General features: G+C 48.0%; 2 protein-coding genes across 3 annotated transcripts in view; both read right to left on the minus strand.

The window, feature by feature from the left end:
* Positions 1-9,449, minus strand: part of LOC117873014 (G protein-coupled receptor kinase 5-like) — a 65,443-nt gene extending 55,994 nt beyond the window's left edge. Inside the window, exon 1 of one of the 2 annotated variants that reach the window (XM_034761971.1) lies at positions 8,743-9,449. In XM_034761971.1, the coding sequence (XP_034617862.1) occupies positions 8,743-8,794 (52 nt within the window). In that variant the 5' untranslated portion in view covers positions 8,795-9,449. The remainder of the gene's footprint in view (positions 1-8,742) is intronic. The other variant, XM_034761970.1, reaches the window with a different exon arrangement.
* Positions 9,450-13,559: 4,110 nt separating this feature from the next.
* LSM1 (LSM1 homolog, mRNA degradation associated) lies at positions 13,560-22,247 on the minus strand. The gene is made up of 4 exons (XM_034761974.1): positions 22,111-22,247; positions 20,877-20,945; positions 16,217-16,332; positions 13,560-14,107 (listed from the first exon to the last, which is right to left on the minus strand). The coding sequence occupies exons 1-4, from the start codon at positions 22,154-22,156 to the stop codon at positions 13,937-13,939; spliced, it is 402 nt and encodes a 133-aa protein (XP_034617865.1). The 5' UTR covers positions 22,157-22,247; the 3' UTR covers positions 13,560-13,936.
* Positions 22,248-22,611: the final 364 nt, after the last annotated feature.

Raw genomic sequence — 22,611 nt, forward strand, 5'->3', positions numbered from 1 at the left:
CAAAATGCAGCTGCTGCTTACCAATACCTGCAACTGGTTAATTAGCAATAACGACCCCTTGTGCCACACAGGGATCGATAAGCCCCTTCCAAAGCTGGGTAAGGAAGGAACATTATCCCCACTGTAGGGAAGTTACCATTTGAAGACCTCATGCTGTCCAACTGCAGTCGGAATTTAGGTCGGTGGATGCACGGCCGCTGATTCCAGTTGAGACGGGCTTTTCAAACAGCCAGAGTGCCGCACCCACTTGGAAACCTCACCCCCTTCTAACTGCCCGGATGCCACCCGTGACTCCTGACTAGGGCCAAATGAGCCCAGTAGGCCTCTTGGGCAGTGGACCAGGCATGGACTGGAACACAGGAGATCTGGGTTCTCTCCCCAGCTCTGCCACTGAGCTGCTGGGTGACCTTGGGTGAGACACTTCCCCTCTCTGGGCCTCTATCTTCTCTCCTGCCCTTGGTCTGTTTAGATTCTAAGCTCTTCGGGACAGGAACTCTTACTCCGGGTTTGCATCTGCACCTGGTGCAATGGGACCCTGGTCTCCGCTGGGGCCACCTGGCACTGACATAGCACAAAGCGTTAGAAGAAAACAATAATTTGGAGATGATTGAGAATGCCACAAAATTGTATGGGACTTAGCTGCTCACTGATCCAAGATCACCCTAGTATCTGATCTCCAATCAGAGCTCCTCTTCCCATCCTAAGACTCCCTTAATTTCTGCTTTGCATGCAGCCCAGCTCTCAAAACTCCACCAATGAACAGTCGCAGAGGAGTTCTGATGTATGGAGATTGTATGTTAACTTTTCCTGGTAGTTCCAATCCCACATAATTACAGGATGGGCAGAGGCCTGGAGCCAGGCAGTTCCGGATCTGTCACACTGTTGTAAATCCAGAGTGACTTCACAGAAGTGGGTGAAGTTCCTCCCGGGGAAGCAGTGATTAGAATCTGGCCCTTATCCTTGTAGCGTCTGCCTGTGGTTAGCAGGTGTCACTCCCTTCATCTCCACGGGGTCAGACAGAAAGAAAAAAAGAATCACCTAGTTATTCATGGGGCTACCAAAACTAAGCTCCACGCCTGATCCCAGTGTGACACTGAGTGACCATATACCGCCCCAGTCACTCTAAAACACTCTCACAAATATCGGCTTCGCTTGGCTTCACACAGGCTTGTAGTTGCTTCTTCAACCACTTTCTTAGACCCAGAAAGAGCGTCACTGTTAGTTACAATAGCTCCCTTTGAATCAAGCGGAGTAACACCCTGAAAAGCTCTTTGCTCAATTAAATGAGGTGCAAGTTCCTACTGAGAAGCGGTTTACAGCAATTATTACCCTCTTCCCTACCCCAATTGTCAGCAAACCATGAGGCTAGTCCATGGCCACCAATCAGCCCAGATAGCATCACTCTGACAGGAATCTGGCAAGGATTTTTTTCACCCTCTTAAATTGGGCTTGTACCTTTTTTCCTTCTTTATGTGGGAGGAAAGAAGTCTGAAAGAGTGATTGGCTTTAAAGTGTTTTTCTTTTCCTGTTTGGTTTTTAACCTTTAAAATATCAGGAGTGATAAAGAAAACACCACCTAGCACATTTAGTCAATAGATCTCAAAGCAGTTTACCAAAGAAGATCAGTTTCATTATCTCTATTTTACAGATGGGGAAACAGAGAGTGTGGCAGAGGCACCCAAGTCTCCTGAGTCACAGTTCAGGGCTCTATCTATTAGACCATACTGCTTGGCTTACTGGGGGGATTTGTTGTGGGTTTCAGAGGATGTATGTTATGAGCTCTCACACTAACTGAAGGCCAGCAGTGTTAAATCTTAGCAAAGAGTTCCTTTCTCCAATGTACTGATAAGTCATTGAAGTTAAATATGCACTAAAACACATCTGAAGCAAGCCAACAAATCCTTTCCTCTCCCCATTGCTCAATTTCCTTGCTTGGCTCTTGCAATGGTCTCCTTTTATTCTCACCGCCATTGTCTTCCCATCTAGATGGGACCTGAATTTCTAATTAATTTTATACATAGATAGATAGATAAAAAAATAAAATAAAATAAAAAAAAAATAAAAAAAAAAAACAAAAAATAAAAACCCACACCACCCATGCAAAGAGAAAACACAAACCCATCTTCCAGCCTTCCTTCTCCACCCCAAACCAGCTAAAAAAGACAAAGCCCATTTTTAAATCTCTAGTTTGTAACTCATCTATAAAAAGGGCCCTAAAATGACCACATTTCCCTTTCAGCACCAGCTCCCTACAAATCTCCCCCCCCCCCCTTATGCACCACGATCTGTTGGGGGACAATGGGACCTTAATTTTCCCACCCCCTACAAACCACACACACACACACACACACCAGGGAAATTATCTTTCACTTTCCATTTAGAACACACACAGCCAGAGAGAAATCATTAACTCAGCAATTGCTTACCATGTTTGTCTATTTTTGTCCATTTTACAAATTGTAAAATTAGCAACTTCTCTGTCACCTGACCTACCTGTCACCACTTCAGCTATTCACCCCCAGCAGCAATGTACATTAAGCTGCAGGCAGCAGGGAAAAGAGAGAAGCTAGCTGTAAAGCAGCAAGATTTGGAGGGAGGGAGTTAGCCAACAGGTCCCCAGGACTGCCCATGTGGTTACAGCAAACTGGTGACAAAGGTGTTCTTTCCCCCCAGATGTGAAACTTTGAGTTATGCCAGAGAAATCACCTGTGAACGGTTGTTTTGTAACAATGGCTTAGGCTAGGTCTACACTACCCCCTGAATGGGCGGGTAGAAATCGACCTCTCGGGGATCGATTTATCGCGTCCCGTTGGGACGCGACAATCGATCCCCGAATCAACGCTCTTACTCCACCAGCGGAGGTGGGAGTAAGCGCCGTCGACAGGAAGCCGCAGAGGTCGATTTTGCCGCCGTCCCTACAGCGGGGTAAGTCGGCTGCAATACGTCGAATTCTGCTATGCTATTCGCGTAGCTGAATTTGCGTATCTTAAATCGACCCCCCCCCGTAGTGTAGATGTAGCCTAAGTCTGAGGCACTGGTAGATTGGAGCTGAAGTAGCATATCTAATTAACAACTTCTAACACTCCAGTCAAGCTAAAGCCAGGGTATTTTAGTCACAGCCAGGTTAAGAGTTCACATCTACATGGGAGGTACACTGGTGTAACTTAGCTTTTTCCAGCAGAAGCTGCCCTGAGCCCATCCACAAATTGTCTTGTTTGTGGTTTATCTTGTGCCTCGTACCAGAATCGTTAAACCACTTTGGAAGCAGCTTTGCTGTTTCAGTAGGTGTCCTATTGTTGGAAGGTTTGTGTGGATGCATCCTCATGCCAATTTGACCACACTGCTTCAGTGAGTCCTCCCACCGCTATCCCACACTACACTGGTTCATATCTGGATTGGCCTCTCTAGTGACCCTGGGCCAGATATTCCCACTGTTTAAATGCTGCAGGTACACCCCTATGGGCATTGATTTGCAACTCAAACTCATGACAAGAACATAGATTCATAGTCTATTACGTCACTCACACTCCTTATTTCCTCATGGCACAGTCTTCTAAGCCATCCCTCATTTAGGGGCCAGTCGAAGGCGCAAAGACACAGACCTTGCCCAAGCTGGGATTCGCCCAGATTTCAGCCACTAGTGCAGACAGGCAAAGCGCTGCTATGCTGCAATTACTGGCACAGCTTACCCTAGCTCCCAGCAGGGGTGCGCACCAGGGTAGCTACAACGGTGGTTGGAATATGGACAGCTGCCCAGTGCAATCTCAGGATTTTAAGAAGGGCCGGGCTCATGGTTTGTGAACGCTTGAGGTTGGGAATACCGCTGACAGCGCAAAGGGCCCTGACAGTGCAGTGAAGCCCCGGCAGCCTGTCAGAGCGGTGTAAAGGGGCCCTAGCGTATGAGGATCCTGCCCGAACGGATTCACTGAAGGTGGCTGGGGGCACTGGCTTTGGGGAGGGAAGTCAGGAAATTCTGGCTCCTGAATCGCAAAGCCTCTAAAGACTCCACCCAGAAAAACCGACGGCCCCAGGAAAGCTGTCCCAGATCCCTAAACCCTCCAGAGTTTGCAGCCTCTCCTTTAGCACTGGTCACTGTTGATCAGTTACCGTTTGGCAGACCGAGACGTCTGTTCCAGCTGCACTCCAACCAGCTTGAGACACACGCAGCGAGGCCTTGCCCACTGACTCTGGCTTGGCACCTTCAAGTGCCAGGGTCCCCGGGGGGAAGAGTGCACGAGCTAGATCAGAGGCCCTGCATGCCAGAATCGGCAGGGGGCAGTCAGGTCACTGCGGATTCACCCCCAGCGATGCTGGCAGGCCATTCACAGCAACCGACAGGTAGCCAGCTCCACAGAAGGAACCCAAGGCACTAACCTGGCTTTTACAGGCAACAGGCCTAGTCATCCCACCATGGCAAGAAGCTTAAACGGAAACAGGATCAGGCACCGCGTGTCCACAGAGCGTAATCCCTTTGAGCAACACTGGGGCAGAAAGCAGCAGCTGCTTTCTCTCCTAGCGCCAGGCACAGCAGCTCCAGACCAGACTCCTATCTCCAGCTAGAACAGCAGGAGTGAGGACGGGACATATAGGGAGGCAGAATATCCTTGTCTAATTGCCCAGGACTCGACTCTGCCACGCACCCATGTGTCGGTCCCCCCTCAGGACATACAGAAGTGTTTTTCTGGCCCTGAGACGAGGCTCCCCCAGTGCTGCCCTTGGGGCGGTCAATTGCCACTGAGGCAGAGAGGTTTTCGCACAGTTGCCATTTTACAGTGTTGGCTGTGAAGACACCAGCTGCTGCTTTATAGTCCTGGAACCAGCAGCTCAGCCTGGAACCGGGATTCCGTCTGAGCCCGTAGCTAATGAACAGTGGAAAAAAGCCCTGCAAAGAGAGCACCTAACACCTTGCTAAATACGCTGCCAGGCCTTTTCCATGGGATACTGATCAAGTCACAGCACTTAAAGGAGACTCAGGATTCCAGAAACACAGGCACGTATTTCAGTACTGTAGGGTTAAACTCTAGTGCATTTTATGGAGGCAGGGATATTTCTACAATGACATTTGGATCAAGTATTTCCAGATGTCATGCTGGCCAGCATGCAGAAGGGACAGGCGAAGTCAGAGCCCTAAGCCATCTCTGCCAAGCTTACACTAGCCCAAAGCTGTAGGACCAGTTATTCACCCCTAGCTCACCCCAACCTCAAATGCACAGGAGTCACAAGCAGATATTCGGGTTACGCTGGGTGTTGAGACAGCCCATCCTTTCCAGGAGCATTTCAGACATCCCACTTCATGACCAAACACACAAAAGGATGTACCCAAGTGACCAGAGAGGAGACAATCCAGCTGCCCAAGGAACAATGATTAGAATCATCATGTCGTTTGATGGTAGCAGTAGAACAATGCCCGAGAAAAATAAATCCCCCCCCCCCCGACCCTTTTCATGCCTCAGATGCCAGACTTGAGCTCGGATCCACCTCTGAAGACTTTCAAAGCTGCATTTGGACCCCCAGCGCCTGTTTAAATTAAATGGGAACTTGGTATCTGAATCCCCTAGGCATCTTTGAAAGACCGAGTCCAAATACTTTTATCCACAATAAGCCCATTGGAATAGATCACGACTTAGGGTGTACAGGGGATTTGAATGTTACAATGGCCCTGATCTCCTTGGCATTTGAGACACTTTTGCCACGAGCTAGCTACTGTACATTGGTGCTGCTCCTTAGTGGCACGAACAGTTTGCTGCTCTGAGGTGCAGCAGCAGCAGGTCATTTGTGCAAATCATTCCTGAAGGATTCCAGTAGCTCAGGTTTCCAGCCTTGGAAGACTGGGAATTGGAAAAAGTAGACTCTGGATCTGTCCAAGGTCAGAATCCCACCCTCGGCATCCAGGATGACAAGTCAGAGAAAGGAACCGTTATCAGGCTTGAAAGGAAATCACCTCACTGCACTTGAATAGCAGGACTGGTTGTTGAGTTACTTTCCTGCCTCCATCAGAGAGCAGCTTGTGGTCATCTTGTGCTGAAATTAACACACCATTTCTGTCTGAGCTTTTATAGTTGCTCTTCTGCCTATTAAAACTGTCTCTGTTTCTGATACCAGTAATTTACAAGCGATGTATTCCTGCCTGGTGTTTCGCCTGCCTAACAATGAGCTTCCTTGGAAGAAAGAACTAAGCAGAGGGTTTGCGCTACAGTGCTCTGGTGAAGCCAACTCACGCCAGCTCAACTTTGACTTGGTCCAAAATGAGCTTTCATTTGACATCGGATGGCTTCAGTGAAAAGAGCTAAGGAGCTTAGTTCAGGAGACAGGTGCCCATAGATTCATAGATTCTAGGACTGGAAGGGACCTCGAGAGGTCATTGAGTCCAGTCCCCTGCCCGCATGGCAGGACCAAATACTGTCTAGACCATCCCGGATAGACATTTATCTAACCTACTCTTAAATATCTCCAGAGATGAGATTCCACAACCTCCCTAGGCAGTTTATTCCAGTGTTTAGCCACCCTGACAGTTAGGAACTTTTTCCTAATGTCCAACCTAAACCTCCCTTGCTGCAGTTTAAGCCCATTGCTTCTTGTTCTATCCTTAGAGGCTAAGGTGAACAAGTTTTCTCCCTCCTCCTTATGACACCCTTTTAGATACCTGAAAACTGCTATCATGTCCCCTCTCAGTCTTCTCTTTTCCAAACTAAACAAACATATACTATACAAGTAGCAAGGCAGCTCACAAAGCACACACCACTATGAATGCGGGTCTTCGCTGGAAGGCAAAGGGCTAAATGAGCCACAGAGTCTGAAATCTCTTCTGTAAAGATGGTTCTCCCAAGCTACAGGCTGAGGCACAATTAGCAAGAAAGCTTCCCCGCCACTTGGCATGTACAAATACACCTCTACCCTGAGATAACAAGACCCGATATAACACGAATTCGGATAGAACGCGGTAAGGCAGTGCTCTGGGGGGGGGGGGGGCCTGCACAGTCCGGCGAATCAAAGCAAGTTCGATATAACACGGTTTCACCTATAACGCAGTAAGATTTTTTGGCTCCTGAGGACAGTGCTATATCAGGGTAGAGGTGTTTAGGAGTGTGTGGCAAGTAGTGTCCATGGGACACTGTTCTCCCACACACTGCGTTCACTGATAAGAGAGGGGGCCCTTCAGAAGGACGTGCCTTCCAATAAATGCTGGCTTGCTGTGGGATCATCCTTAAAGCAAGATATTTCCCCACTGTCACTTTAAGGGATTTCCTTATTTCACGTCACTCTACACTGCTGTTTGCTTTTCAGTTATGAAAGTTTAGGAACAGAGTAAAATTTTCAAGTGATTTAGGAACATATGTCCCATTTTTAAAATGGATGTAGGCACTTAGGAGCCTGAGGCCAGGTCTAAACTACAGACTGTTGCTGGCGTAGCTACATTGATTATGGGTGTGATGAGGTGTGATTTGTGACTGACATACCTGAACTAGGGGCATTTTCCAGCACAGATGTAGTTACATTATTTTGCTAGAACAGTGTATTTCACTCAAGGAGTCTGGAATAAGCTATGCTAGCAAAGCACGAAATGTCATTGGTATAACCATGTCCTCACTAGCAGCACTCTGCCAATATAGCCGAGGTAGCTACACCAGCAAAGCCTTCAAAGTGTAGAAGTGGCCTAAGTCTCAATGAAAGGCAACAGGACCGGCTACTGTTTGCCTGTTTGCCTTCTGGAAATGGGACTTTGAAAATTTCACCTCCAACATAAAAAAAAGTAAATAAGAGTTTAGCATTACTGGTAACCCTCTGCAATTCCGGCATATTTACCACACTCGAACAATCAGTGGCCACTTTACGTTAAGGATTTAAAGATAAGGAAGGTAAAACCATCTTTGTGGTGCAATGGGTGAAAATAAAGAGATGCCATCTCCCAGTACACCACACCTGGTTAAAATGTACCACAACCAGAATTTCTGTTGTGATGTCTACAGCACAGTCACACAAAATATACCACACTACACCAGGTCAGCAGCATGACCACTTTTCTCTAGCATAATAAATTAGATCAAATCTCATGAAACAGACCATCCGTAGAATATCAATGAAAGGTCAGGTATAACACCTAATCTTGGGATTCTCCTGCAACACAGCTTTAGCTTTCTGTGGTAATCAAAAGTCACAATGTGCTTTCTACATTTTATCTTGTCTGCTTGTCAGAGTTTTGCATCCAGACAGAGCAGCAAACATGCATTTTGTGCTTCCTGTTCAAAGACAGACCCAGAGTCCAAAGCTTAGTTCACACATGTAAATCACATCGGAGTTCTAAGGTGCAGGGAATATGTAAAATTTCCATCCCCAGGCCATAGTCATTACAGAGAAAACTTTAAACAAAAAAACAAATGTTTTCAAATGTATATGGCAGATGAAAACACCAGAGGATGTTTTGTAAGTGAAGCTATAAATGCTAAATATTGCAATTATAAAGCATCTTGGGGAACTACTGAGGAAACCCACTAAATCCCAGCTTCCAGGTCCGTTTCCTACAGCTGCATTTCAGGTTACAAAATATCCTGTCCTCACACACCCCCTCCCCCCTCCCAGGGCACAGTTTGCTTTCACTCAGTAAAATCAAGCAAACAGCAATAAAGCAGCAGATGCTTCACTCCCTGTTCCCAATTTCCTTCTGTCAGTCACGGTGTCAAGGCATGTTCAGAGACACCCAAATCATACACCCAAAATGACCCAAGTCCCAAGTTATTCTCTTACCTTCTCTGGCTTTCAGCAGGACTGTGTTGGCTACAATATTCTCCAGCTCCATAGTGATCCAGATTTGAATATGTTGCAGGGGGGAGAAGAGGAAAGAGATGGAAAAAGGAAGGAGCAGCTGTGTCCTCGAGAGCAGTCTACGAGGTGGCTAACCCCCCCCCCCCCAAAAATGAATGTAGCAAACACCCCCCCCAACAAACAAACAAACAATCAAAACCCTCCTGTCTTCTTGTAGAGGAGTCACTCAGAGTCACAGAGGCCAGGATCCGGAGTCTTTGGTGGTAAAGAGGCAGCAGCACAAACCCCAAAAGAGGAAAGGATCCTTCCTAGAACGACTGCAATCCAGGATACAGGACTCCCCGCGGCTCCTTCCCCTCCACCTCCTCCCCAGCCCCCCCGCACCCCGGGAACGGGATCTCCGGCTCGTAAGAACAGCCCCCTGAACGGAGTTTGGGAGCACGGGGGTCATCAACGCTGGGGAAAAAACACCCCGCACCCCCAGGGGAGGATGCTGGGGTCCAGTCCCTTGAGTCCAGGGCAGGTTAGGAACTCAGGATTTCCCCCACCCCCCAGTGTAAATCCAGCTCCCCACGAAGGGGAAGGAGAAGACTGGGATCCTTTATCCCCTAGCAGCAGGAAATAGCATGGAATAGAACAGACTATAGCAATCTGAAACTGACTGGCTACAAAACGTTCCATGGGGGCGGGGCTTAGCACCGCTGACGTTACATAGGGCGGGGCCAGATGACCAACGCACAAGGATTTATGTAACTCCCCCCTCCCCCCAGAAATATAAAGCCTGGAATCACAAATGCACCCTGGGTAACGTAGTTCAACTACCTCCCCCCCTTATTTGCACTTTTGCATCCCCAGCGCTGTGATTTATTTTGGGGATAAGGCAGAAACCTCTCCCCCTGTACAGGCTGGCTCTAGTAGCTAACCACCCCAGGCTGGGAATGGCTTTTCCCCTCGCCTACATTTGTCCGTGGTTTGCATACAGGATGACCCCATTCCAGCCCGGGCTGGCTGTCCCAGTGTGGCGGGTGAGGGGAGGTTCCAGCTGTACTGGACACAGTATTGGAGTGTGGGTGGGGACTGTGCAGTGCACACCCAGATCATGTCACCTGACAACGTACCCGGGCAGGCCCAAAATCTTCTCACTCAGCCTTCTCAGGACAGCGGGGAAAGAAATGCCCAACTGCCAGATCAGTTCCTCATGTCTAAGGCAGACCATTTTGAAAGGGTGCTTTAGGCTGTGTGCTGTGCGGGGCCAGGAATTCCGATATGTACTAACAGGGCCAGCATGTGGCATCCCCTCACAGCAAGAGAACAGACAGCATTCCCCTGTAATCAATACTATGGGGAAGTTTCTATTAGTTTTAATGAAGGCAGCTGGACACACAGACAGACCTAGTGGCTTTGCCACGTTCCCTAGCTCTCAGCCTAACCCAGCTGGTACTGCCTATCATCCCCAAACTTGCATCTGAAGAAGTGAGGTTCTTACCCACGAAAGCTTATGCTCCCCATACTTCTGTTAGTCTCAAAGGTGCCACAGGACCCTCTGTTGCATCCCCAAACTGGCTCCTCCTAAGTGGGGGAGTTTAGGAGCCATGGAAAAGGCTGCACACGGTACCCATGATACACTGTTCACCTCCACAGGCACCTCTAAGGTCTTCGCTTGTCCTCTGGAGGCACAATAGCCAAACCAGGACCACTGAGACAGGATTGCTTAGGATGGCACACGAGGATGTAAACAGGGCTGACAAGGGGAAGGGAAGAGAATTAATGCTGAATAGAAAGCTTTAGTACGGGTGAAATATATAGAGTGGCATGAAGTAATAAAGGCAGCAGTGAACACAAAGGTGCCTGGGATACGTGATTTACTTGGTCTTCTCCACCTTCATTGCCTATGACCCCAGGAATCTCACACACAAGATTTAGCATATGGCACACAGTGCAGAAAGGGGTTTGATATGCTCATAGGAGCTCATTTCAAACCTACCTATTAAAGAGGCTATGGCATTTTTCACAGGACTGGAGGTGTTAAATCCTAGCATCATGGCCAAATTGTAATAGCAATTCTTTGGACCTCAGAAGGATGGTGTTAGCCATGATTATAGAGCTATATTTATTTTATTCCCAAAGTCCACCTGAACTCTAGAGTCTCCTGATAGGTGATATCTGCCATAAACAAATTATATGTAAAGTGTATCCAATGAGAACCAAATTTACTTTAAGCACACTGTTAATCCGTTCCTAGGGAACTGGAAAGAACACTTGCAACTTAAAAAGATACATCATCTAAAGCTTTGTGCATTTGGGGAAGTGTTTTGGGTATAACATCAGTTGTGAATCTAAACCAATATAGTTGTACCAGTCTGGACACTCCTAATTTTGAAATAAGAGTGCCTATTTTCAGTTTAGCTTGTCTTGTTTGGGAACAGGTTTAATCTACACAGAAAAAGCCACTCTTCTACCACAGTAAATGGGCTGTTATACCCATATAATCCATGGAGATGCATAAATCCACAGAAATGTTTCCACAATATATTCCAAACAAAACAGCTATTTATTTGAAAACATTTCCCTGCAGTGTTTGAGACCTAAGCCAGGAAGCACTATGGAACATGCAAATAAAACCTACTTCATGGATTTTTCCTTTGCCAAGATGACAGAATTGCAATAAAATAAGCCCCAGCGGGTGTGACAACCATGTGATTTTTTGAATTCTCACTGTTCACCATGCAGGTAGATAAGTAACACAAGTAAAGAAATGTATCAAATGCTATAATTTGCCTCATCCTTTCTTAAATTTTCTTCCGCCTCAGTGTGCAAAGGCCTGGAGTGCCACAGAATAATTGAGCATCTACAAAACAGTAGGAAAACGATCCTTAGCGCTCTCCAAAGCGGGAACTGTTACACCCATGGAAAGCAATGGTTAGGCCCTACTGGAGGGGGAAAATAGGCTATTTCCTCTTTGTAGAATTGTACTTCAGAGGCTGCAGAATTCTCGGAAAGTCCCCAAAGCTGGAAGAACTTTTTCCCGCTGGTTAAGCATGGTTTAGAATTGATGCAGTCCCTGTTGAGTTTGTGTATGGTGCATAGCTTACTACTACAGCCTCAGTAGTGCTGCCCAAGCTCTGAGATGTAGATAAAGAAAATGTTTATTAAAAAAAACCAACCTGCAATTGCATGCATCTGACGAAGTGGGTATTCACCCATGAAAGCTTATGCTCCAATACATCTGTTAGTCTATAAGGTGCCACAGGACTCGTCACTTTTTATAGATCCAGACTAACACAGCTACCCCTCTGATACTTGCATTTGCTTAAGTAATTTATACCTTTAATTTATACTTTTAATATCTCCCATACCTACTATATTCCCAAGAGCATTTTCAGAGGTTGGACAGTAGCCACAGAGAGTGGTTCAGGTGTCATCTATACAGGTTGATAAGGTCACTTGGCTGAACACCTGATGCTGCTGGATTGTTCTAGCACAAGCACTGGGAGAGGGGCAGAGCGGCAACTACAGTAACTCTCATGGCCAGACTGATTTTAACACGATACCATGAAGTCCTCTCACGGGAAGCTCTGTGCACAGTGCCTACACAAAAGCAACAGAGGGGCCTGTGGCACCTTTAAGACTAACAGAAGTATTGGGAGCATAAGCTTTCGTGGGTAAGAACCTCACTTCTTCAGATGCAAGAAGAAGTGCAGCTGAAGAAGTGAGGTTCTTACCCACAAAAGCTTATGCTCCCAATGCTTCTGTTAGTCTTAAAGGTGCCACAGGACCCTCAGTCTGAATCTGTAAAAAAGCAACAATCACGGCTACCCCTCTGATACTCAGTACCTACACAGTTCCCAGGGAAGGGGATGAGAATCAGTTTGCATCACACATTTACCTCCATGAATAAAATAAGTCTTCCAGCTCTAATGCCCCTCCAGAGGAAGAGCACATAAGCCTCTGAGAAGCAGTTCAAGGGGGAGGCAAGAACGGATAGTTTCACTGCACCAGAAGCTGGTTTTACCTTTGTGGAGATCACAGTGAAGAGCCTTACAAGCTGGCCCCAGCTTACTCTTGCTGTCAAGTTACCATTTGCTGCAGGGTGGATGAGGTCTTATAACATCACTGACATGCTGAGTGATACAACCTGAGATATCTAAGAGCATTCTGGCCAATTCAGCATCAAGACAGGTGTCCTCTCTACCATTGCAAGCTAATTCTAGTGCCTGCTCTGGGCAGGTATGCATCATGTGTAGCAAAACCTATTCCAGTTTCTTGTTAAGAGGAAAGAAGTAGGGTGGACCCAGCAGAACCAGGTTAGAGGGAGCTAATGGAGAGAGCTAGTGGATTCTTTGTCTTGTCTGTTACAGAGCCTGATTTAATGACAAAGGGATGGTTCATACTTGCAAGGGCACAGTCAGAGACAAGGAGGATTAGCTGGACAGCCACTCCCACTGGAGTCACTTGTCCACTAATACCCTAGGATCAGACACATTTATGCTACCACCAGCCATTCGCCTGACTGCAGTGAAAGCAAACTCCTGCTCTTCCCTCTAGAAATACACAAAGCAACAGGCTCCAGCTTTCTGCTGATAACCAGGAAGTGCCCCACTCCCACCCCCTCCACTAAGCCAGAAGGAAACATGCTCCAATTTGCATTGGTTCCTCAGCCCTTCCTGGACTTTGATACGAGAAACCCTCTAGGTCAGAAGGGAGCAGTGGGGGCGTAAGATCCCCTTTGTGATCAGTACCATGTTCTGTTTGTTCCATATAGATACAGCCCAGAAAAAGCAGATTCCAGTACAGGTCACTATTGATTACATTGTCAGGATCCAGGTTTTATTTACATGTTGAGGAGCAGTTTCCCCCAAAATCACTGGGGGTGGGGTGGGGAGGAAGAAAAGAAAAAAGATTTCTCTCCATGCACACACGCTTTAAACTGCGCCATCGCATGTGGATATGTCAAAGGCTATTCAGACACCTTCATTCTTCACAAACAATGATTTTGTGAAAACAATGACATGATTTTAATAGTGTATCTGTGCCATGGAAAACAGATAAGCCAAAATTAAAATAAAACAAAAAACAGCCTTTCCAAACAGACCTACATAGCCTCTGGCCAAGTGTGGTCTAAATGCAAACCGCTCTGCTTGCTCGGACAGAGCGAATTGTCCGATGGGCAGAACACCTAATACTCATCTAGAGTGTCTGCCCGCGGGATTGAAAGGCCCCGCTCCTTAAGTGCCTGCACTTTCAGCTTCTCCGATTCCTGCTTGGCTTGCTGTTCCACTCGCTGTTCCTCCAGGATCTCCTCGATTGACACCTGCTGCAAAGGCGTATCACTCTCCTTCTCCAGGTCCTGCAAAAGAAGCACCATTCAGGGTTGCCAGGAGGGAGCTAGCAGTGAGATCTGAGGCTCTGCTTGCCCTGATCACCAGTGACATTACTGAAAGCGCTTAACACAGCACTGCCTGGACCACAAGCAGCACATTAACAACCCTGGTCAAGAATCCATGTGTCCCCAGGCAGCTCCTCCGTTGAGCAGCACTTCACAATGCAGATGCACGGGACAGGATATGAGTCCCAGGATTTCCAGCACTGCCCTAGAGCAGGGTCAGCAGCCTTCAGCATGTGGCCCATCAGGGTAACGTGCTGGCGGGCTGCGAGAAGTTTGTTTACGTTGACTGTCCGCAAGCACAGCCCGGAGTTGCGGAAAGCGGCAGCTAGCACGTCCATGTGGCCCCAGCTCCCTAGCTTACACAATCACCTCAGGTCAGAGAGGAGACGTGATCCCAAAGGGGATGGAGGGATTCAATTTATGAGAAGCAGGAGCGCTCTACTTTCATTCAGTACGAACATTGTGCTGGAGGGCATGAACCCAGTGCACTCAATGTGGTACATCACTGAGGTTTCGTTTTAATTGGTCCTTAGCAGCTTTACAATTAATCTATTATGTTCTGCTCTCATAACAAAAGCAGAAAAGTGTCATAGCTGAGGTCACAGCGCTCGGGATCTGCTCACATTCCAAGAATCCCACTGGGCTTGCTGGATGTCTCAAGTACTCACCCCTCTCCTCTTCTCAATTCGAGGCATTTGATGCAGGACCCACTGTGTCCCTAGTACTGGGGTTAACATTTCCCAAGGAGGGGGAAAATGCTGCAGCTGACACTGTCTCCTTAGAATGGAGCACAGGAAAGGAGGAAAACAAACAATCCATGCTCCACCTTTGCAGATTGCAAATTGTTGGAGCAACACTGTTCAAAGGTGCCACTAGCTGGGAAGGATCAGATGTATGATTTGTCGATGCTCTCAATGGTCAGGGCAGACCCACACCCGAGAGGTTTTTGGGAAGACGTGTCTGCAATCAGAGTCATAAGGGTACGAACAGAAATCTTACACACTTGCACTTTAGAGATGCCTGGGCATATGCTATGGACTCTGAAGAGGGCTTTATGCTCACAGACCCCAGAGGAGCTGCTAGATATTTCTGGCTGGGATAACCTAGCATTGCCCATTGATAGGTTCATTGGCCTGCTTTATCAGAGAAGCCGAGCCGTGGCAGGATCTGTCTCCCAGGATACACCCAACTCCCCCCATGCCGAGGGCAGATGGGAGCCAGCTCAATGTTTCATCCCAGCTCTGGGATGCTGATTCTTAAATGCCCAAGTTTCACTCGAGAAAGCCACAAGGGGTAAAGAGTCCGTATGAGTCACAATGGGATTTGGGCGCCTACTCCTTAAGTTTCCTTGAAGACCCCAGCCTGAAATCACAGGCAATGCAGAGCTCGGAGGTGTTGCAAACACCCGTAAAGACAAGGATGCATGTGGGAAATTGCAAAAGGAAATCTGACCCGGAAAAAGGCAATTTTGTTGAGTTTTTTTGAGGGGGAAGGGGAGGGAGATGACAGCTGCTCTGCATGGCACTGACCATGCTGCACCTAGAATATTGCCTTCAGGCTGAGACCACTACAGATTCCTCCAAACATATCCTGTGCTGCAGGCTCACTTTACCCTTGGAGTTGGTGGGAAACGTCTCAAAGCTTCTGTGGGTGCCCACTTTCCCACTTGGCTCTGATGAACTAACCTGCACCAAAATTTCTGCATTACCCCACCCCCAGGAACAGCTAGAGGAAGGCACCATGTTGCTCCTTACAATACTGAAGGGACAATAAAAGCTCAGGACCCTCGATCGCAGGTCGGCCCTTTTGCCTACGTAACAGCACATTCCATGAGCCAGGGTAAAAGGTTACATAATTCCCGCTGTGCTTGCTTCTCTGGCACTGTGACCATTTCACAGCACACATATATCATCACTGACATGGAAGGGACCCGCACACTGCCAATTGTTGACGAGACCTGGCTCCAGCATCAGGTTTGTTGGCAACGCTGCTCAGAGTAACTGAGATTACACTCTCGGGCAGCAAGGGAGCCCGCGCTCCAGCATAGCGACAGACGAGAGGTTTACTTACTATTTCCCCCAGCAGGACAACGTTCTCGCCTCGCACGACAAAGATGCCTCGAGGGATGTCGCCATATTTTTTGCCCACGTGAATGCGCTCCACCGTCTGGTGTAACACCAAGTTCGCTGCAGTTTTCAAGGGAGGAAGAAAACAGACTCCTTTGTGACTGTCTGAATGAGGCTAAAGTGTCGTGGTCCCAACCCAAAGCAGAGAGGCTGCAAATGCACTGCAAAACTGCCCTAATGCTCATGTTTCAGATGCATCCAGCATCTCTGAACATTTTAGCATAGGGCAGTTGAGTTTCACTCACCACTTCAGTGCAGTTGCTGCTGGAGTGGAACCGATTTAGCACAATACTGCATCCATTTGCAGTACTGCATAGCACCTAGAGGCCCCACCCGAGATTGGAGCTCCGTTGGGCTAGGTAGTGTCCAGATAGACTGGGAGGTTGTCCCTGCCCTGAAAAGCTTACAGATTAAGTCTTATCTATAAGGAGATTTCTTCTTGATTAACTCCATAAAAGGACATACTATCAGAATTAGCTAATCACACTCCAGAATAAGAGAGTGTTCACACAAAGTTAATTAGAAATAGTTAATCTACTTTAAATTCACACCCTACCTTAATTTGAATTTACTTTCACGTGTGCATGAGACCTTGATAGACAAGACAAGGGCTGGGAGGAGAAACAGGCACAGGGAGGGGAAGTGTCAGTGGTAGAAACAGAACAGAATGCAGGGCACCTGACATCCAGTCCCTTAGGTTAGGCACCAGACCCCCTCAGCAAGGGAACCGAAATAGGCTGCGAGGGCTCTGGGCTCAAGACCTTCTCTTACAAGAAGCACCACAGCTCTTTAATGAGCACAAGTCTCATGTACCGAAGTCCGACCCAAGAGCACTGCACTACGAGCAGTACAGCACCACGAAGGAAGCTAGTCACTGGCTCCACTTCCTGAAGCTATGACATGTGTCTTGGTTAGAGGTTTCCCATCCTAATCCTACTTTTCCTGAAATACTGAACTTCACGTTCCACATTTTCAGGGTCAAATGTGACGGAAGTCAGTCAGAATCCGAAAGGGAAAAACGTTGCAAAGTCTCGATATTTTAATTGGTAAATCTACGGATCGCTGTGAAGTTGAAGACACTGTTTGTATTCTTATGGCTTGTACAAACACCACTGTGCTCCATCTGCAGCAGCAATTAAATGTCACACGGTCCCTGGAGCTGTACTGACTCAATTGTTGATTCTGGGGCAAAGACCAAGATGTTTCATCTTAAGTGGCTATTTAAATTGCAGTTGTCCTAGACTCAATACAATTGTTCAGTCAACATCCACAGAAAGAGAAAAGAGGTCAGCATTTGCCAATTAAAAGCAGGCCAAAAATCTCTCTCTCTTTCTCTCTATCAGTAAGGGACGATAAATTAGCCAGCTTTTAAAAGAGGCTTTAACAAACCATAGAAAGTAAGAACATCTTGACATGTTCTTTTAAATTAATCAGTTTATTAAAGGGTTGTTTTTTGTTTTGTTTTTTTTATTACCAATCAAATGCTGCATATATAAAACCCAGAATCTGGTAAACTAAATCTTAAACTATCTTATCTTGAAGAAAACCAGACACCACCATGCGTATAAATTCAAGGGGAAAGATTATGCAGATAAGAATGTTTATAATGCCAGCTCTTAACCATGAGGAGTACACACACACAGTTATTTAAAAACCATAACACAAACAAGGTTTAAATTCAGACTTCAAGTCACACCACTTTATACCCATCAGTGCTTTTAAACCTTGATTGTTTGGAATTGAGGAAATGTGCAATACTGTTTATGACAGGCACATGACAAGAAATCAGCACTATTATTCTAGATTATGCATCTATTACACCCAACAAGATCACACAGGAAACAAATGAAACAGGAAATTCATCAGATCCAAACTTGGTGTTTACAATTAAGTCACTGTCTTTAACTGAAGTGGAGATTTTCTGTTTCACTGCTTTTGCTCAGAGATCTTGCAGTAAAATGGTCTCCTGGTTGCTCTTTGTGATAAAATGTAATTTCAGCACCCTAAACTTATGCATTCCTAATCCCTCGCTCTGCCCACCATTATGATTATGGATTGCTACGTGTAATTAACAGCCATCACTGTATCTAAGCACCATTCGGGTGATCATGCTCCATTTACGTCAACAGAAGGATCAGGCTCTACACACATAACCAAGCCTGGCACTGAATTCTGTACAAAATTTAATCCAAACTCTCCACCACTCCCTCGTTTCAGCCAAACATACAAACAGGGTCAACTTGGCTGGTTGCCTTCCACGTCCCATCTGTCGTAGCCCAGCTTGGAGAGCGATGCAGGGTGGGAGCCAAGCCCTTGGGTGAGTCACGTCCCCTGTGTGCTTCAGTGAAGTGGGGATAAAGATCCTCCCCAGCTAACCTGCACAGTGCTGTTGTGTCTGCACAGCGCTTTGCCACTGCTGGGCAGACCTACAGACCTTGCACTGCACCCTCAAAGTAGTGAGACTGACTCATCTTGATCTCCATTGGCAGAAAACTCTGCAGCCTTCAACAGAGACTGCCCGGCCCCCTACCCCAAAGAGTTCCACCTTGGGAGCCACTCCAGCTGCAGCACACCTGTCAATTCTCTCTGCCAGGGCTGGACGTGGGGGACAGCATGGACCTAGCTCGTTCAGGGCTTTAAAGATCAGGCGCAATATCCTGAAAATCTCTTGACTCACAAGCCTGGCAAAGCAGGAATGGGCACGGTGCGTGATGTCATCTCAGCAGTGTGCACCCTCCCCCCCCGCTCCCCGGGAGTCACCTCACGTCCCATGCTATAGCACTCACTCGGCTCTAAACTCATTCTAAACCAATATTGCTAAAGGCCCTGTCCACACTGCAAAAATAACCAGGTGTGGGGAGGGTTGGGGCAGAACCGTTTTATACCACATCTTTGCCCTTGCCTCTGTGACCGAAGAGCCTGTTATAGTACTAGAGAACCATATTTTAGCCTAGGAATCTACCTGAGTTAAGAGATGGCAACAGCCTGTATTTTCCAGTCTATACACGGATTAAAATCTGCCACAGCCATGTCATACAACTTTGTCTACACATGGGAAGGTAGCATAGATCCTGTTATACTGCTCCTATTACTGGAAAGCTCAAGTAACACATTAGTTACCTTGCTTAAAGCACCAGGGTCCAAGCCCTATTGCTTTGCAGTGTAGATGCAGCACCACTTGATGTGGGCCCCAGGAGTCAGCTGGAAGTATCCCACAATTCCATAGGACAACTTCCTTAGTCCTCTATCCCAACAATCTGCAATTCACTCTATTGAAAAGGAAAGCCCCTACCCTTTGCAAATGCTAGCGGCTCAGGACTCAGCGTTAACCCATTCTCTTCTAATCTCTAATCTGCAAGCACGCTGTCAGAGAGCCTCTGGAGAGCGAATTGATCAAGCCTTTTGCAAAGTGAGCTCCTTCCTGGTACATGCAGGGTGGGCAGTAAACTTTTCTCACAGTGCACCACAGTCCTAGGGCTAGAGCAGACACATTTCGGCGGGGAGGGGGAGGGGGAAAGAGGGGAGGGGAGGAGAGGAGAGGAGAAAGGGGACACTAGGGACTCTGGGACATGGTTACTTTGACTCGGGTCTGCATGCGGATGCCATAGCATGGGTTAGAAAAAAAGACTTACCATGAGGTTAAAATACAACGTAGACACAAACCCAGGGTTCCCTAACACAGGTTAGCTGGCTCGAGTCCCACTAACCCTGAGCTTAAATTGCAGTGTAGACGTATTCAAAGAGGCCACAGCACAGCTAAATTTCTGACATCAGCTGGACATACAGCCCAGACTCACCACCACTGTATCTTCTACACATTTACACAATGCTGGAACCCATGGATTATTCCCAATCTTTATCAAGTTACTATCTTTATAAGCCCTCTTCCCCTCCAAAATGTACACCAAGAGACCCATCCAAGGCATTTCCTCTTTCCTGCCAATGGCATCATTGGGTAGATAGTTTTCACCAGCATCATAAATATTTATGTGCCACTTGGCTCCTCTCCATTCTTAAAGCACTGTTTGGGAGGTGTCTGGCTCCCCCTAGCGGTGAGCTAAGAAAGTCTTGAAACGATAAAACATTTTAACAGACAACTTGAAAGCTAGAAGCATTTTCAGAGCTATCAAGTTCTGATGCAAGATGCATGTCTTTGCGATTGAGAAGGGGTGGCCACATACCAAAATAGAGCTGGAAAATATCTGAGCACACAGGGGGAATTAAAAGTCAAACACACACAGTGAAATTTCCTTCCTTTTCCCTCTACAGCACTTAAGAATAATAGCTGCTTTAAAATCAGTCAGCAAGCTTCTCCATGGAAACCAATGAGCATTCCTCACCTCCCTCCACACCTCATGGATTGGATTTGGCAAATATAACTTTTCCAAGAATGTTTCTATTTGTCACAGGTCAAAGCCTTGTGACGCACATGCATCACACATGGAATACTAGCTTTCTGCACTGTCTACTGGAGAATTTTAAACAGTGGATTTATGGTAAAGTAGACATTTTAAAAATACCATCATTAAAGATGTAGATAATGGGAAGGAAAACCTGCTGAAGGAGGCAGAAAGGGCTCAGAGCGAAGTCATGTGATCACATACCAAACTGATCGATGCTTCGTAAATATCCTATCAATGTTCTACCATCTCGAAGGAGGACCAAGTGTTTTTCTGGAAGAGATGTTAAATCAGCATTAGTGGTTACCGAAAATATCAAACATTGGTTACAATTAATACATAGGCCAAATTCAAAAGAGAGCAACTAAAAGGCTGAACAAGAATGTTTTAATCAGCGTTAAATAGCATTAGTTGTATTGTGGTAGTGCTTTGGAGCCTGTCACGGGACCTATGCCCCATCATGCTGCGTGCTGTACAAACACGTAAGGGCTCTGCTCTGAAGACTTTACAATAGTTTTTATAGCCGGATTTTCTGAGCTGCTGGGCATATGCAGCTGCCACTGAAATCAAGGGGAGCTGCCTGCAGGTGAGCCACTGCTGAAAAAACAGGCCATTCGTTTGTAAGTGCCATCCAGATTTGAAATGAAGATATTGAGACCCTCTACAACTCACAGCACTAGAGATTTGGAAACACCAACACCAGGAGATGATTGAAAACGTACATTTATGAAGCACCTGGCAGCACCCTGGAGGATGCTGAAGCCCTTCACAAACTACACACAGCACCGCGGAAAGGCAGCCAAGGTGAGATGGAGCGTGGCAGCGGAGAGAGGGGGAAATATAGGATTTCCCAAAAGAAAGGGAGACTCAGCCTGCTCAGTTAACGCTGAGATGATCATTATTAACCTGAACGGACAGAAGAGCCGGGCTAATGGGAGAACCCCGTTATAGTGAGAGCAATGGGGGAAGGGGAGTCAACCCCTGAGAGAGAGACGGGGAAGCCTGTTACCCCCAGCCCAGCGCGCTCTGGCTGACGGCAGTGCTCCAGGGAGGAGCCGAGGGGTCTCCCTCAGTCTCAAGAACTTTGCAACCTGCAGCCTTTCAAAAAAGGACGTGAAGTTACAGAGCCCGGGTCGGGGTGGTGGTGGTGGGGAAATCCAGGAGCTGCAGCGGGGCCGGCTCTGGGGGGTGTTTGGGGCCGGGCCGGGGGGTGTGAGGCTCGGGAACCGCAGCAGGGCGTGGACCGGGCGGGGGTCTGGGGCCGGCTGCGGGGCCCGGCCGGGGAGGGGGGGATCTGGGGCCGGCTGCGGGGCTATAGCGGGGCTGGGCCCCAAGGGGGACGGTCCGGGGCCTGCAGCGGGGCCGGGCCGGGTGTGGGGCCCGAGGGAAGGATGGGTCCGCGGCCCAGGGAGGCGGCCCCCGGCCGGGCGCCACTCACTGTCGATGTCCTGGATGAGGCTGGCGGTGCCCGGCATGTAATTCATCCTGCGGCCCCAGCCCGGCAGGTCCCGCCCCGCTCCCACCGCCCACCACACGGAGCGGAAGCGCCGCCATCTGCCCCCGGATGGACCCGCCTCGCCCCGCCCCGCCCCGCCCCACGTGCCGCCCGCGGGGAGCCCCGCCCCGTGGGGTCACCGGCCCCCGCCGCTCGCCCCGGGCGCAGGGCCAGAGGCTGCGTGAGGAGCCGGGGTGATGGGGCTGCCCCCCCCCCCAGCCCCGCCCAGCGCTCCCCGGGTGGGCCCGGCAGGGGGGATAGGGCAGGGCAGGGCAGGGCAGGGCGGGGCGGGGGGGGGCTGTGCTTAGTTAATGCAGGGGACTGGAGGAGGGCATTGTGTGCCTGTCTCTTTAAGAAACAGTGTTAAGTATCAGAGGGGTAGCCGTGTTAGTCTGAATCTGTAAAAAGCAACAGAGGGTCCTGTGGCACCTTTAAGACTAACAG

The sequence above is a fragment of the Trachemys scripta genome, chromosome 2 (assembly GCF_013100865.1).
Source record: "Trachemys scripta elegans isolate TJP31775 chromosome 2, CAS_Tse_1.0, whole genome shotgun sequence".
Classification (NCBI taxonomy): Eukaryota; Metazoa; Chordata; order Testudines; family Emydidae; genus Trachemys; species Trachemys scripta.

Bases quoted from the DNA above. Each gene is read 5' to 3' on its own strand.
- LSM1 (XM_034761974.1), bottom strand. From the start codon at position 22,156: ATGAATTACATGCCGGGCACCGCCAGCCTCATCCAGGACATCGACA. The intron at 20,946-22,110 runs GTGAGTGGCGCC...CATCTCTTCCAG, and splicing joins CCTCATCCAGGACATCGACA to AAAAACACTTGGTCCTCCTT. The intron at 16,333-20,876 runs GTATGTGATCAC...TGAAAACTGCAG, and splicing joins ACGAAGCATCGATCAGTTTG to CGAACTTGGTGTTACACCAG.